This window comes from Schistocerca serialis, chromosome 6, assembly GCF_023864345.2.
Source record: "Schistocerca serialis cubense isolate TAMUIC-IGC-003099 chromosome 6, iqSchSeri2.2, whole genome shotgun sequence".
NCBI classification, from domain to species: Eukaryota; Metazoa; Arthropoda; class Insecta; order Orthoptera; family Acrididae; genus Schistocerca; species Schistocerca serialis.
The window spans coordinates 169,899,477-169,914,592 of record NC_064643.1 but is presented as its reverse complement, the minus strand read 5'-3'; the positions used below and the strand labels follow the sequence as shown (position 1 = coordinate 169,914,592).

General features: G+C 43.2%; 1 protein-coding gene across 2 annotated transcripts in view; it reads left to right on the top strand.

Annotated features, from left to right (window-relative positions):
• Positions 1-15,116, top strand: part of LOC126483781 (leucine-rich PPR motif-containing protein, mitochondrial-like) — a 167,410-nt gene that overhangs the window by 106,593 nt on the left and 45,701 nt on the right. For both annotated transcript variants that reach the window (XM_050106938.1, XM_050106939.1), the window contains exons 11-13: positions 11,756-11,896; positions 12,858-13,053; positions 13,158-13,368. In XM_050106938.1, the coding sequence (XP_049962895.1) occupies positions 11,756-11,896; positions 12,858-13,053; positions 13,158-13,368 (548 nt within the window). The remainder of the gene's footprint in view (positions 1-11,755; positions 11,897-12,857; positions 13,054-13,157; positions 13,369-15,116) is intronic.

Sequence of the window (15,116 nt, the reverse complement as noted above, 5' to 3'; positions counted from 1 at the left end):
GCCTGTAGTAGGATGGCAGGAACACATTCACCACCACAAAGCCATTATTTTTTGTAGAAAATATTGAAGACAAGTTTGCCGAAGTGGAGTGTCTCCGTAAGATGCGGTTAGGTTCGCTGTTGATCAGAACTTATTTTGCCACCCAATCTGCAGCTCTTCATGCTTGTGATCATCTTGATGACGTCCTTGTGTCCATTACACCTCACCAGTATCTGACTGTGGTCCAGGGTGTCATTTTCCATAGGGGCCTTATCCTTCGAACCGATGAGGAACACTGGGCCAGTCTGGAACAATGGGACTTTCACTTTGTTTGGTGTGTGCAGAAAGGCCGTAAGGACAATCACACCAATACTGGCACCTTAATTCTGGGTTTTTGAAGGAGATACCCTCGCAGAGCAGGTCAAGATTATGTGTTACCAGTATGACTTGAAGCTGTATGTCCCACCACCCATGAGGTTCTTCTTGTGCTTGGGTTTTGGGCATTTCTTTCCGTTGTATGGCAGACCCTGTATGTGGTGATTGTGGACACTGACACAATTGAGGACAGCCCTTGTGTGTCCACTACCAGTGCGTGTAATTTATCATGACCATCACTCTCCGTGCTCACCAGATTGCCCAGCTTGTAAGAAAGAAAAGAAGATACAAGAGTATAAGTCCATGGATCGTTTATCTTACACTGAGGCTTATCAGAAATTTGACCGACTGCATTCTGTGTCGATGACTTCTACTTTTGCCTCTGTATGTCCTTCCCCCCTTCTCCTTCTTCCTTACCCCAGCCCCTTCCCCTTCTCTTCTCCCCCTCCCCTGCAGTTCCCACACTCCACCCTCCACAAATGACTCCTGCCATCTGGGTTCAGAGGACATCCTCAGTTCATATAGGCGGTTGGCGGAGTTGGTGAAGGCGGAAAGCCTCGCTCGCGGGGTGGAATCTGAGCTAACTATTTGTAGTATCGTTCCCAGAACCGGTCGCTGTCCTCTGGCTTGGAGCCGAGTGGAAGGCTTAAACCAGAGGCTCAGACAATTCTGCAGAGATCTGGGGTGCAAATTTCTTGACCTCCGCTATCGGGTAGAGAAATGTAGGGTCCCCCTGAATAGGTCAGGCATGCACTACATGCAGGAAGCGGCTACAAGGGTAGCAGAGTAAGTGTGGAGTGCACATGTGGGTGTTTTAGGCTAGAGAATTCCCTCCCTAGGCCCGACAAGACGCCTCCTGAGATGCGGCAAGGTAGGAGTAGGCAAAATGCAACATTGAATAACAATATTAATGTGCTAATAGTAAACTGCAGGAGTGTCTATAGAAAGGTCCCAGAACTGCTCTCATTTATAAACGGTCACAATGCCTACATAGTACTAGGGACAGAAAGTTGGCTGAAACCAGATGTAAACAGTAATGAAATTCTAAACTCAGATTGGAATGTATACCGCAGAGTCACGCTAGACAGTGAAGGGGGAGGCGTGTTTATAGCGATAAGAAGTGCAATAGTATCGAAGGGAATTGACGGAGATCCAAAATGTGAAATAATTTGGGTGAAGGTCACGGTTAAAGCAGGCTCAGACATGGTAATTGGATGTCTCTATAGGCCCCCTGGCTCAGCAGCTGTTATGGCTGAGCACCTGAAGGATAATTTGGAAAATATTTCGAGTAGATTTTCCCACCATGTTATAGTTCTGGGTGGAGATTTTAATTTGCCGGATATAGACTGGGAGACTTAAACTTTCATAGCGGGTGGCAGGGACAAAGAATCCAGTGAATTTTTTTTAAGTGCTTTATCTGAAATCTACTTTGAGCAGTTAAACAGAGAACTGGCTCGTGGTGGTAACATATTAGACCTTCTGGTGACAAACAGATCCGAACTATTTGAAACAGTTGACACAGAACAGGGAATCAGCGATAATAAAGCAGTTACTGCATCGATGATTTCAGCCGTAAATAGAAATATAAAAAAAAGGTAGGAAGATTTTTCTGTTCACCAAAAGTGACAAAAAGCAGATTTCAGAGTAGCTGATGTCCCAACACAAAAGTTTTGTCTCAAGTGCAGATAGTGTTGAGGATCAGTGGACAAAGTTCAAAAGCATAGTACAATATGCGTTAGATGAGTATGTGCCAAGCAAGATTGTAAGAGATGGAAAAGAGCCACCGTGGTACAACAACTGTGTTAGAAAACTGCTGCGGAAGCAAAGGGAACTTCACAGCAAACATAAACATAGCCAAAGCCTTGCAGACAAACAAAAATTACGCGAAGCGAAATGTAATGTGAGGAGGGCTATGCGAGAGGCGTTCAATGAATTTGAAAGTAAAGTTCGATGTACTGACTTGGCAGAAAATCCTAAGAAATTTTGGCCTTATGTCAAAGCGGTAGGTGGATCAAAACAAAATGTCCAGACACTCTGTGACCAAAATGGTGCTGAAACAATGGATGACACACTAAAGGCCGAAATACTAAATGTCTTTTTCCAAAGCTGTTTCATAGAGGAAGACTGCACTGTAGTTCCTTCTCTAGATTGTCGCACAGATGGTAAAATGGTAGATATCGAAATAGACGACAGAGGGATAGAGAAACAATTAAAATCGCTCAAAAGAGGAAAGGCCACTGGACCTGATGGGATACCAGTTTGATTTTACACAGAGTACGCTAAGGAACTTGCCCCCCTTCTTGCAGCGGTGTGCCGTAGGTCTCTAGAAGAGCGTAGCATTCCAAAGGATTGGAAAAGGGCATAGGTCATCTGACTTATGACCTAAGATGTTGAGTCCCATAGTGCTCAGAGCATAGGTCATCCCCGTTTTCAAGAAGGGACGTCTAACAGATGTGCAGAACTATAGACCTATATCACTAACGTCGATCAGTTGTAGAATTTTGGAACCCGTATTATGTTCGAGTATAATGACTTTCCTGGAGACTAGAAATCTACTCTGTAGGAATCAGCAAGGGTTTCGAGAAAGACGATCGTGTGAAACCCAGCTCGCACTATTCGTCCAGGAGACTCTGAGGGCCATAGACACGGGTTCCCAGGTAGATGCCGTGTTTCTTGACTTCCGCAAGGCATTCGATACAGTTCCCAACAGTCGTTTAATGAATAAAGTAAGAGCATATGGACTATCAGACCAGTTGTGTGATTGGATTTAAGAGTTCCTAGATAGTAGAACGCAGCATGTCATTCTCAGTGGAGAGAAGTCTTCCGAAGTAAGAGTGATTTCAGGTGTGCCGCAGGGGAGTGTCGTAGGACCGTTGCTATTCACAATATACATAAATGACCTTGTGGATGACATCGGAAGTTCACTGAGGCTTTTTGCGGGTGATGCTGTGGTATATCGAGAGGTTGTAACAATGGAAAATTGTACTGAAATGCAGGAGGATCTGCAGCAAATTGACGCATGGTGCAGGGAATGGCAATTGAATCTCAATGAGGACAAGTGTAATGTGCTGCGAATACATAGAAAGAAAGATCCCTTATAATTTAGCTACAATATAGCAGGTCAGCAACTGGAAGAAGTTAATTCCATAAATTATCTGGGAGTAGGTATTAGGAGTGATTTAAAATGGAATGATCATATAAGTTGATCGTCGGTAAAGCAGATGCCAGACTGAGATTCATTGTAAAAATCCTAAGGAAATGCAATCCGAAAAAAAAGGAAGTAGGTTACAGTACGCTTGTTCGCCCACTGGTTGAATACTGCTCAGCAGTGTGGGATCCGTACCAGATAGGATTGATAGAAGAGATAGAGAAGATCCAATGGAGAGCAGCGCGCTTCGTTACAGGATCATTTAGTAATCGCGAAAGTGTTACGGAGATGATAGATAAACTCCAGTGGAAGACTCTGCAGGACAGACGCTCAGTAGCTCGGTACGGGCTTTTGTTGATGTTTTGAGAACATACCTTCACCGAGGAGTCAAGCAGTATATTGCTCACTCCTACGTATATCTCACAAAGAGAACATGAGGATAAAATCAGAGAGATTAGAGCCCATACAGAGGCATACCGACAATCCTTCTTCCCACGAACAATACGAGACTGGAATAGAAGGGAGAACCGATAGAGGTACTCAAGGTACCCTCCGCCACACACTGTCAGGTGGCTTGCAGAGTATGGATGTAGATGTAGATGTAGATATGGATGCACTCTCCCTCTCTGCCTGAAGAAGTGCCCCCTTTCTTTGGCACCCTCTAGTGGTGGGGCTCCCTCCTGGGGCCCCTACCCCCGGCATCTCTCAGGCCTGAGGCCTGCTACCACAACTCGGGCACAGGACATACAGTCTGTGCCCCTCAAGGTTGCTTGCCCTGTTTCAGTTTCAGAACTTGCAGAAGCCCACTCTCCTTTTGTGCCCTGCTCTCTTCAACCTGTGAAAGAGGAGGAGAAGAAGAAGAAGAAGAAGAACAAGAAGAAGAAGAAGAAGAAGAAACATAAGTCTCAGGACAAGGCCCTCCCATTGCGCTCAGAGATGCCATCTCCCCCATCACAACCTTAGTCTGTCATCTTATTTTTGGGTATCACCCCATCATCATTGGTGACAAATTGTGATCCTTGGAGCAATTGGCTACAGCCCTTTCACATCCCATTTGGGTACCTGCTCTGTGATTATTCAATGGAGCTGTAATGGACACCACTGTCACCTCCCAGAATTGCAATCCCTTATTGCCTTTTACTCGGCAGCTTGTGTCACCCTCCAGGAATCTCATTTTCTGATGCTCCCTCACCGACTTTTTGTGGGTTCCGTGCTTTATTTTGGACCTGAGTTGGTCCTTCTTGTGGCATCTCCACATTGGTCTGTATGGATATTGTTAGTTTATCGATCACAAATCGTACCCCATTGGAAGCAGTCCACTTGGACTCAGCCGTCACAGTTTGCAATTCCTACCTTCCTCTTGACAGGCCACCTGCATCTGCTGCCCTAACTGCTCTCCTTCAGCAACTCCCCCGTCTCTTCCTCTTCCTTGGGGATTTTAATTCCCATCACCCTTTGTGGGGCTGCGCGTTCTCGTCTAGTGAGGGGCTCCTCATTGACCAGTTTCTTGCAGACCACAACCTGTTCCTTCTTGATGACAGTTCCGATACTCATTTTAGTGCCGCATGTGGCACCGTCTCTACCATTCATCTTCCACTCTCTTCCGCTTCCCTTCTTCCTTCCCTACACTGGTCACCACACTATGGCTTCTGTGACAGTGACTACTTCCTGCCGATTATCTAGTTTCCTTCCTGCCTCCCAATGACCACGTTACCCTACTGGGCTTTCCATGGTGCTAATTGACCTCTATCTACCTCCCAGGGCATGTTTCCCCTTCTTTGTCAAGTTGTATTGATGAAGTTGTCCTTGATCTGTCCGATAAGAAATCCGAACTGCTGGCATTGCCGTTCCCTGCTCAACAGGCCCTGTTTGCTGTCTGCCAGTTCCATGGTGGAGCACAGTCATTGCCATTGCCATCCTCGATCATCGTCGTTCCATGCAACATCTCAGGCGGCAAGTCCTCCACCCGTCATGTCTTCGCACCAAAGCCCATTACTTAATTAAACAGAGGAAGCGACTGTGTTGGGAATGCTTTGTCTCCTCTCCAGGGTCTTCTGTCCCTTTGTCATGTATGTGGTCTACACTCCGCACCCTCCAAGGTTCTCAATGGCACTCATCCATTTTGTGCCTTGCCCTTCCAGGTGGTCTCTCTGCAGACCCATCAGTTCTTGCAGAACACATTGTGACCCATTTTGTGACAGCATCGGTGTCAGCCTCCTATCTAGCCACCTTCCTCCTCCAGAAACACTGGGCTGAAGCTTCTTGCTTATGTTTTGCCCCTTGTCAGGCAGAATCCTATAATGAACCTTTTACTGAATGGGTGCTTCTTCTGGCCCCACTTTCTTCTCTGGCCCTGATCCCACCATAACCAATTACTTCAACCACTCAGTCCTCCCCAGTAGCAGTATCTCCTCCAGGTGTTTAACCCTGTTTGGCTCCAAGGCATTTTCCTCTCTCAATGGAGAGACGGCATTGTGGTTCCTGAGAAGCCTGGCAAGGATCCATCATTCCTTGATATTTACCAGCCAATCAGCTGGACCAGTGTCCCCTGTGAGTTACTAGAAAAGATGATGGCTCATTGGCTCAATTGGGTCCTTGAATCTCTTGACCTTTTATTCCCTTACCAGTGCAGCTTTCAGCAATCATCTGCTTAGATTGGCAACCAAAATTTGTCAGGCCTTTCCTCAGCATCATCAGCTTGTTGCAGTTTTCTTAGATCTTCTTAAGGCCCATGACACAGCTTGACAGCATCACATCCTCCTCATGCTCTTCAGGGCCCCCTCCCAATTTTTATTCGCCAGTTCCTGTTCCACCGGTTGTTCAGAGTCTGTGTTGGCACTGTTCTCAGCTCTCTGTGGACCCAGGAGAATAGTATTCCACAGGGCTCCATATTATATGTCCTTCTTTTTCTAATAATGATTAATGAACTTATGGCCTCTGCTGGACCTTTGGTCACACCTACCCTGTATGAGGATGATTTCTGTATTGGGGATAGCTCTCACTTGGGAGACATCATCAGAGTGCCATCCGGTGTGCTTTCACTTGGACACACTTGCACCGTTTTCAATTCTCTCTCTTTCAGTCAGTGGTGGTGCATTTCTATTGTCAAACTACGGTCCATCCTGATCTGGAGCTCTACCTCAATGCCCAATTGCTGACTATCGCGCCACAGCTTCTTTTTGACAGCAAGCATAGTTGGTAGTGTCATACCCGTGATCTGAAGGTTGTCTGTTTTCGTAAACTCGATGTTCTTCGCGTCCTTGCCCACACCTCTTGGGGCGCAGATTGTTCGATCGGTGGATTTGTGGCATTACATGAAGTCCCATTTTGCACAATCATGGGCTGACTCTTGGGAGGGTGCACTGTATCTAATAAACTTCGTGCCATTGAGAAGAATCCCACCATGTGGTGTTCCTGTCTCTCCCGACAGGACTTTACCATCCTCTGGCGTCTTTGTATTTGGCTATACTAGGTTGACCCATGGGTTTTTACTCTTCAATCGGCCCCCCCACCCCCATCCCACCTATTGTCCCCCCCCCCCCCCCTTTCCCTTTGCAGTTGTGGCTGCCCCCACCTTATGGCCCTCCACTCTAAATATGCCCTCCCCCCCTTCCTTGTCTTGGATGTTAGCAAAAAAAACCTCACATTGTTACATCTGTCCTTCATCTTCTTTGCAAAACTGGTTTGTACTCTCAGGTATAAGTCCTTGAATTTTCCTCTGGAATTTTGTGTCCCTTAGTTAGTGTAGTCCTGGGTTACGGAGGCCTTGACCTTGCCTCCATGCCGGCAAGTTTCTCCCCACCTCTTGCATACATTTTGCCTGGTCTGTTGTGCTGCTTTGTTTCCTCTTTTCTTGTGTCTTCTTCCCTTGGTGTTGCCCCCATTGAATTGTGATAATGATATGGACAGTGGCAGTGCTGGTGCCCCACTCCACCTAGCATTTCTGGGGCACCCCTGCTCTCCCCATTTCCACCCACCCCCCTGCCCCCCTGCTGTTCTTTCCTCTTCCTGCTCCCCTGACATCCCTTTTCCCTTTCTGTTTGCATGTTATCCTTTCCCCTTCACTGGACTGTAATGTTTGTGTAGTTATTCCCTTGATCTCTGCCATCATAGATCATGGGACTGATGACTTCAGTGTTTGATTCCCTCTTCCAAATCAACCAACCAATCGTATTCCCAAACCCTTGCTGTGCAGGTCATATACTTGTGGAATACCTAGGTCCAAGACCTATTCCATGCATCCACCAACACAGCATATCCTATCCTATCCTATCCTATCCTATCCTATCCTATTCCAGTCCTGTCACTGACATAGCCTACTTTGTCAAGAGGCAGGGCCTCTTGTGAATCATTTGTATCATAAGTCAACCATGCTGCAATTACTTCACAGACTGTGACATGGGCTTTATCACTAATCAGCCATTCCCATGAATGAATGACCAGCACCAAACTACATGAAAGTTGACTACACAGTGGCAGGTCATGCTGTTGAACACACCTTCCTCCATTTCAGTAGTTGCTTCACAGCGTGTGCCAGCTGGATCCCACCCCTCCCCCTCCTTTAATATCAGCTTCTCTGAATTACATAGGTAATATTTCTTCTTGCAGCACGTACTTTGCTTCTGCAGTCATCTGGCTCTTAATCTCTGACAGTGTGACCCACACTTATATAAATCCCTGTCCCCATGTCTCCCGCTTCACCCTACTAATTTTACAGTGGCTTCTACACTTCTCCATCTTCCTTTGCTTTCTATTTAACCTCCTCCTCCCCTCCCCTCCCCTCCCCCCTCCTCCTTTCTGCCCCCCCCCCCCCCCCCCAAATATTTCCCTCATTTCCAACATTCCCTCTACTTAAGTGTCTCCACTTGCAACTCCCCACCTGGTACCGAGGTCGGCTCACCAGTGGCACATTCTTATCCTATTCCTGCACTACCTCCCCCTCGGAGCTGTCAACAAATCTTCCTTCTACGCCTTCTTGTCTTGTGTTTCCTCACTCCCACTGCACTAGTGCCAGGACTGTACAGTCAGTTGGGATGACTTAAACATACATGTGTTAAAATGTGTGTAACTCCTAAGGAGGACATTGTGTGAAAGCTTTGCAACATTTTCAGTGTAGTTTACATGCCTGTCAACTCCTCAACTGATGGGGTGAACAGATACCTTTGTTCCTTCTATTACTTGTTTTCAACCCATCTCTTTCCAGTGTCTCATTGAAATAAAATAAAGATAGATCCATATCCTTGCATATAAGAACTGATACTTATCGCAATAAGTATAATTATTATGGTTATAAATGGTGTCACATTGATAACTGAGAAATAAACTCATGAAAGAAATAAGAATGACTTAAGCTAGTACAGTTGCTTGTAAATTCTGTTTACTGTCCTATTCCATGTTGGAAACATCTCACAGACAGTTTTGGTAGTTCATGGTTAAGTTGCTCTGGAGGTTTCTTGTTCTCTCTTCTCCTCTTTTATTTTCATTAGTGTCTCAGCCAAAAAGTATGCCACAGAAAAATTCCAAAATAGGCTAAGAAGTTTAGCCTCAAAATAAAATAAGTCGCAAATGAGATTGCACAAGCCACTCACTGTACATACACTATCACAGTGTTTAACCATGTGTGAGTACTGGAAGGTAGCTTTACTTTTTAAAACATTTCAAAATTCAACAAAATAAGTTGTATTTCCAGAATAAGTAAATTATAAACTAGTATTACCAAGTGCGGATCAGAGCTTGGAATGTCAGATCCGTTAATTGGGCTGGTAGGTTAGAAAATTTAAAAAGGGAAATGGATACATTAAAACTAGATATAGTGGGAATTAGCGGAAAGAGGAACAAGACTTCTGGTCAGGTGAATACAGGGTTATAAATACAAAATCAAATAGGGATAATACAGGAGTAGGTTTAATAATGAATAAAAAATATAGGAGTGCGGGTAAGCTACTACGAACAGCATAGTGAACGCATTATTGTAGCAAAGATAGGGTCGAAGCCCACACCTACCACAGTAGGACAAGTTCATATGACAATTAGGTCTGCAGATGGCGAAGAGGTTGAAGAAATGTATGACGAGATAAAAGAAATTATTCAGGTAGTGAAGGGAGACGAAATAGTCATTGGGGACTGGGATTTGATAGTAGGAAAAGGAAGAGAAGAAAAAGTAGTAGGTGAATGTGGAATGGGGGTAAGGAATGAAAGAGGAAGCTGCCTGGTAGAATTTTGCACAGAGTGTAACTTAATCATAGCTAACACTAGGTTTAAGAATCATGAAAGAAGGTTGTATACGTGGAAAAGATCTGGATACACTGGAAGGTGTGAGATATATTATATAATGGTAAGACAGACATTTAAGAACCAGGTTTTGAATTGTAAGACGTTTCCAGGGACAGATGTGGACTCTGACCACAATCTATTGGTTGTGAACTGCAGATTAAAACTGAAGAAAATGCAAAATAGTGGGAATTTTAGGAGATGGGACACGGATAAACTGAAAGAACCAGAGGTTGTAGAGAGTTTCAGAGAGAGCATTAGGGAATGATTGACAAGAATGGGGGAAAGAAATACATGGAAGAAGAATGGGTAGCTTTGAGAGATGAAATAGTGAAGGCAGCAGAGGATCAAGTTGGTAAAAAGATGAGGGCTAGTAGAAATCCTTGGGTAACAGAAGAGATACTGAATTTAAATGTGAAAGGAGAAAATATTAAAGTGTAGTAAATGAAGCAGGCAAAAAGGAAAACAAATGTCTCAAAAATGTGGTCGACAGGAAGTGCACAATGGCTAAGCAGTGATGGCTACAGGACAAATATAAGGATGTAGATGCAATATATCACTTGGGATAAGATAGATACTGCCTACAGGAAAATTAAAGAGACCTTTGGAGAAAAGAGAACAACTTGTATGGTATCAAGAGCTCAGATGGAAAACCAGTTCTAAGAAAAGAAGGGAAGGCAGAAAGGTGGAAGGACTATATTGAGGGCCTATACAAGGGCGATGTACTTGAGGGTAATATTATGGAAATGGAAGAGGACGTAAATGAAGATGAAATGGGAGATATGACACTGTGTGAAGAGTTTCACAGAGCACTGAAAGACCTAAGTTGAAACAAGGCCCTGGGAGTAGACAACATTCCATTAGAACTACTGATAGCCTTGGGAGAGCCAACCCTGACAAAACTCATCCAGCTGGTGAGCAAGATGTATGAGACAGCAAAATATCCTCAGACTCCAAGAAGAATATAATAATTCCATGCTTACACAACCCCTGCTCCCAATCCCTTAACTCATGGCTCATACCCCTGTAATAGACCTAGATGCAAGACCTGTCCCATACATCCTTCTAACACCACCTACTCCAGTCCAGTCACTAACATTACCTATTACATCAAAGGCAGGGCTACCTGTGAAACCAGTCATGTGATCTACAAGCTAAGCTGCAACCACTGTGCTGCATTCTATGTAGGCATGACAATCAACAAGCTCTCTGTCCGCATGAACAGCCACCAACAAACTGTGGCCAAAAAACAAGTGGACCACCTTTAGCTGAACATGCTGCCAAACATGATACCCCTCATCTTAATGACTGCTTCACAGCCTGTGCCGTGTGGATCCTTCCCACCAACACCAGCTTTTCTGAATTGCGCAGGTGGGAACTTTCCCTGCAATTCATCCTATATTCCCGTAACCCTCCTGACCTCAACCTTCGTTAGTCACTGTCCTCACCCATCCAGGCCCCTCCCTGTTCCCACCCCAGCACTACACAGCCATCATTTCACCACCACACCCAGTCTTTTAATTTCTTTTATTTTTATTTCTCTCCTTTCCGCTACTTACCCCCTCTCCCGTTCACCACTCCCACCATACTATCCCTCCCCCTCTCCACCCCAGCCTCCTCCTTACCCCCACCCAGTCGCCACTCCCATCATGCACTGATGCTGCTGCTCGCAGTGTAGTTTCAGCTCTCTGAGACAGCAGATGTGTGTGCAAGTTGCGCTTGCATGTGTGTGTGTGTGTGTGTGTGTGTGTGTGTGTGTGTGTGTGTGTGTGTGTGTGTACTGCTGACAAAGGCCGTAATGGCCGAAAGCTATGATTGTGTGAATCTTTTTATTGTGCCTATCGCGGCTCAGCATCTTTCCTTCTCTCGTATTGTAATGTAATTAATTTATTTATCTCTTAAGGATCTGAAGTGTTAATTATACTGTTATGTACATATTATTTTGCATGCTCCATATAATCTTGGATGTAATGCTCACAACAGAGAGAGATGACTCTGGAGGAACTTGAATGCCACTTACTGGAACTGAAATCTAAAAGTATGAACACTCGTGGTGTGCTTCGAAGGCTGTTGCAGATGTATTGTAAACTAGGTGATTGTCAGAATGCTGCAAGGATTGAAAAGGTACTGGGACTGTTATTTCAATTAATTTAGTTTATTATGAATTCTTTCAATGACAGTAAAAATTTAATTCCTTTTGTAAATACTTCATATGACTTGTTCTATAACCTTAAAATATGTCTATTCGCTGTATGTTCTTCAGGTATTCAGTCTGTAAGCATTGCATGAGGCCTTTGCTTTAAAAATTGTAATACTTATCTCAAAATGTTTGCCATCCCTCTTGATATTTTAAAGCTGGTTTAATATTATAAGGGGCGATCAAAAAGTTCTGGTTTGAGGGTGTTGCTGCAGCTTGTATGTGACATAGCATGACTCCAATGTGGTTATCTAAGCACCAGCATGTAGGCAAGGGATTAGCTTGACATTTGTGTTTTCCTGATATGTGTTAGGTCATTGTGGAAAGGTGAACTATGGTGATGCTATTACCAAATTTGTCCAAACAGGACCAACTTAATGTTGTTCTTTTCTTGGTTACCGAAGGACAAACACCAGTAGTCATCCATCAGAGAATGAAGAATGTGTATGGTGCATGACTAAGGGTGCTGCTGCTTCATGATAACATGTCTCCATATCGCAAATGTTGTAAGGCAGATGTTATGCGAACTCAAGTGGGAGACACTTGAACACCCACTGTATAGTCCTGATCTCTCTCCATGTGATTATCACGCCACTGGTCCCTTGAAAAAGGCCTTGAAGACTTGACAGTTCCTGTCAGATGAGGATGTACAGCAGACAGTTGTAGTTATGGACTTCTTGACACAGCAGGACGATGTTTTACCAACTGGGTATCTTCAACCTAGTGCATTGGTGGGATGATTGCCTCATTTCTCACAGTGATCACAATGATTTTGATTGATTGGCATACGAACTCTGGATAGTATGGCCTTCAGATGGAAACTTTTTGATCACCCCCTTATACAACATTCTTTTAATATTAATGAGAAGGATTGTTGGGTGATTGTAGGAATTTGAAAGAGCGGGCCATGAATTTTCTCCAGGAATGTATGCTGCATTGTTGGATGTGCATGTAAAATGTAAAAATTTGGAAGCTGCACAAAAATATTTCACACATTTAATGCAAGAATTTCCTGGCTTGAAACTTGATGAGTATAAGGTTGTAGATTATGCAACTCTTCTTATTTCTTGTGGAAAAGAAACAGGTAAGTTTGAATAATTTCCGATGTCATAGCTGTTATTTTCTTCAAATGATTGTGGTTTTAGAGGGAAGGCGGAATCAACAGATTGATATTTACTTTCTTCACAGATGCATTACATGTACTGAAGAATTATGCATCTTCACATAAAATCAGGAATACAACTGAAATATCACGTAACTGTTTTAAATTGTTGAACGCAGTGGCAGAAAAGAACAATCCAGACATTACTAAGAGAATGTTAGAACAATTGGCCCGTCTAGGTTACTGTTCAGTGACAAATGTTCTCTTAGGTGCTGTCATTAGAACCTACTTAAATTGGTAAGCAAAAGTAAAATTTATTGAGCCATATACTCATAAACTAATTACTTTGTTAAAAACTAATTACTCTGTTAATATATTTTAAGAGAACTTTATGCTTACTTTACCTCTTACAAATTAAAGATATTTTTAGACCATACTACAGAATTTGGAAGTGAAAGAGGTTATAATTCTGTTTATCATCTTTGACACTGCAACACATATAAATGAAGCCAGCCATTGTAATAAGAAAGAGTCGAGTTTGTGACACATACCCAGTGCCTATAGAAATCTGGTGTTCTGAGAAGGGAGAGGGTTGGGGAAGGATAAACAGGCAAGATAGGAGATACAAATAGGACTTGTATGTTTGTCTGTGACTGCATATATGCTGTGTAAACCAGAATCCTATACTGATAAAACTAAGATTATCATCTAACAGTCTAAGGTGTTACTGTCCCACCCTCCCTCCTCCTCACCACAGTTAAAACTGATCATATCTTTTATTATTGGACATTCATTCTGGTGCTGTAATTTTAAATAGGTAACACTAACATAGTTTCCAAAATGTATATATCTTGAAATAATGAGTTTTACACAGTGTCTTTTACAGTGGTGTAGTATACATTGCCCTTTCGTACATTAAATCATGTTAAGATTTTCTGTTACTGAACGAGCTTTTGTCAATTTAAATATATTTAAACAAGTAATCATTCCACAAAATCTTTTGCCTGTTGCCTTCTGTTCCCACATTGCGATATAATTGACAGTTTACAGTGAATAATGTGAACTTCGTGCAGTGCTTTTGAAACCAGTTATTTATAGTCCCCATAGGACACTGTTTGTCTGAGTGAACATAAGCTGGGTAGGTAACTCTGCTTCCAGTAATTGCGCCTACCACTTGTTGTTGTGGGCATTACAGAATTACACACAGTTTATTTACATGGTATAAACCATCTAAAATGCACATAAATATGATGGAATATCACAAAATTAACACATAAAACATAAATATACATGCACCAAGCGCTTTTATTAAATTTTATTCTAATAGAGACATCAGTTTTGCTTTGATCACCGATAAGTGCTAGAAGCCCTTGTGAGTAGCACACTGAGGGGCTGTCCTCATGACACAGCTCTCTCATAAGGCAAACGATGTCAGTGCAAAATCACCCAAAATGTTTAAATTATTAGAAAACATAACAATTAAATTATTAGCCTTCATAGGTCGATTACAACATGACACCAGGTCTGCAAACAACTCTTTCAAGGTTGCACAGTCTGCATCACTGATTTACTTAAATTATTATGAATTCTCTTGTGTACACAGTTAGTCTCTTTGTGTATCCTGTAAACCTATTTGCTAACCAGTCAAACAGATTTAATCATCAGCATTATTTAGATGATTGCCTAATAAATAGGGAATGGTAATAAAATGTCGGAATACTTTCATAATTACAGTGTGAAAAGGATAGGTTGCTACTGCCCACATAGAGGAAGTGTTGAGTCACAGACAGACACAATGAAAAGACTGCTGAACAGTCAAGCTTCCCACTGGATCTCAGTTGTTGGAGACAGTGGCCATGTGTGTGTGAGTTGTGCTTGTGTGAATGTGTGGCTCATATGACAGAGCGTATGTGATTTGGATGGCGACAGGTAAATCACAGAAAAGAAGAGGAAGTAAAAGGCAGTAAAGTAATGTGCTGGAGAATAGTAAGTGGATTGTTGACTCAACATCTCCTCTCTGTGAGGAATAGCAGTCTATCCTTTTC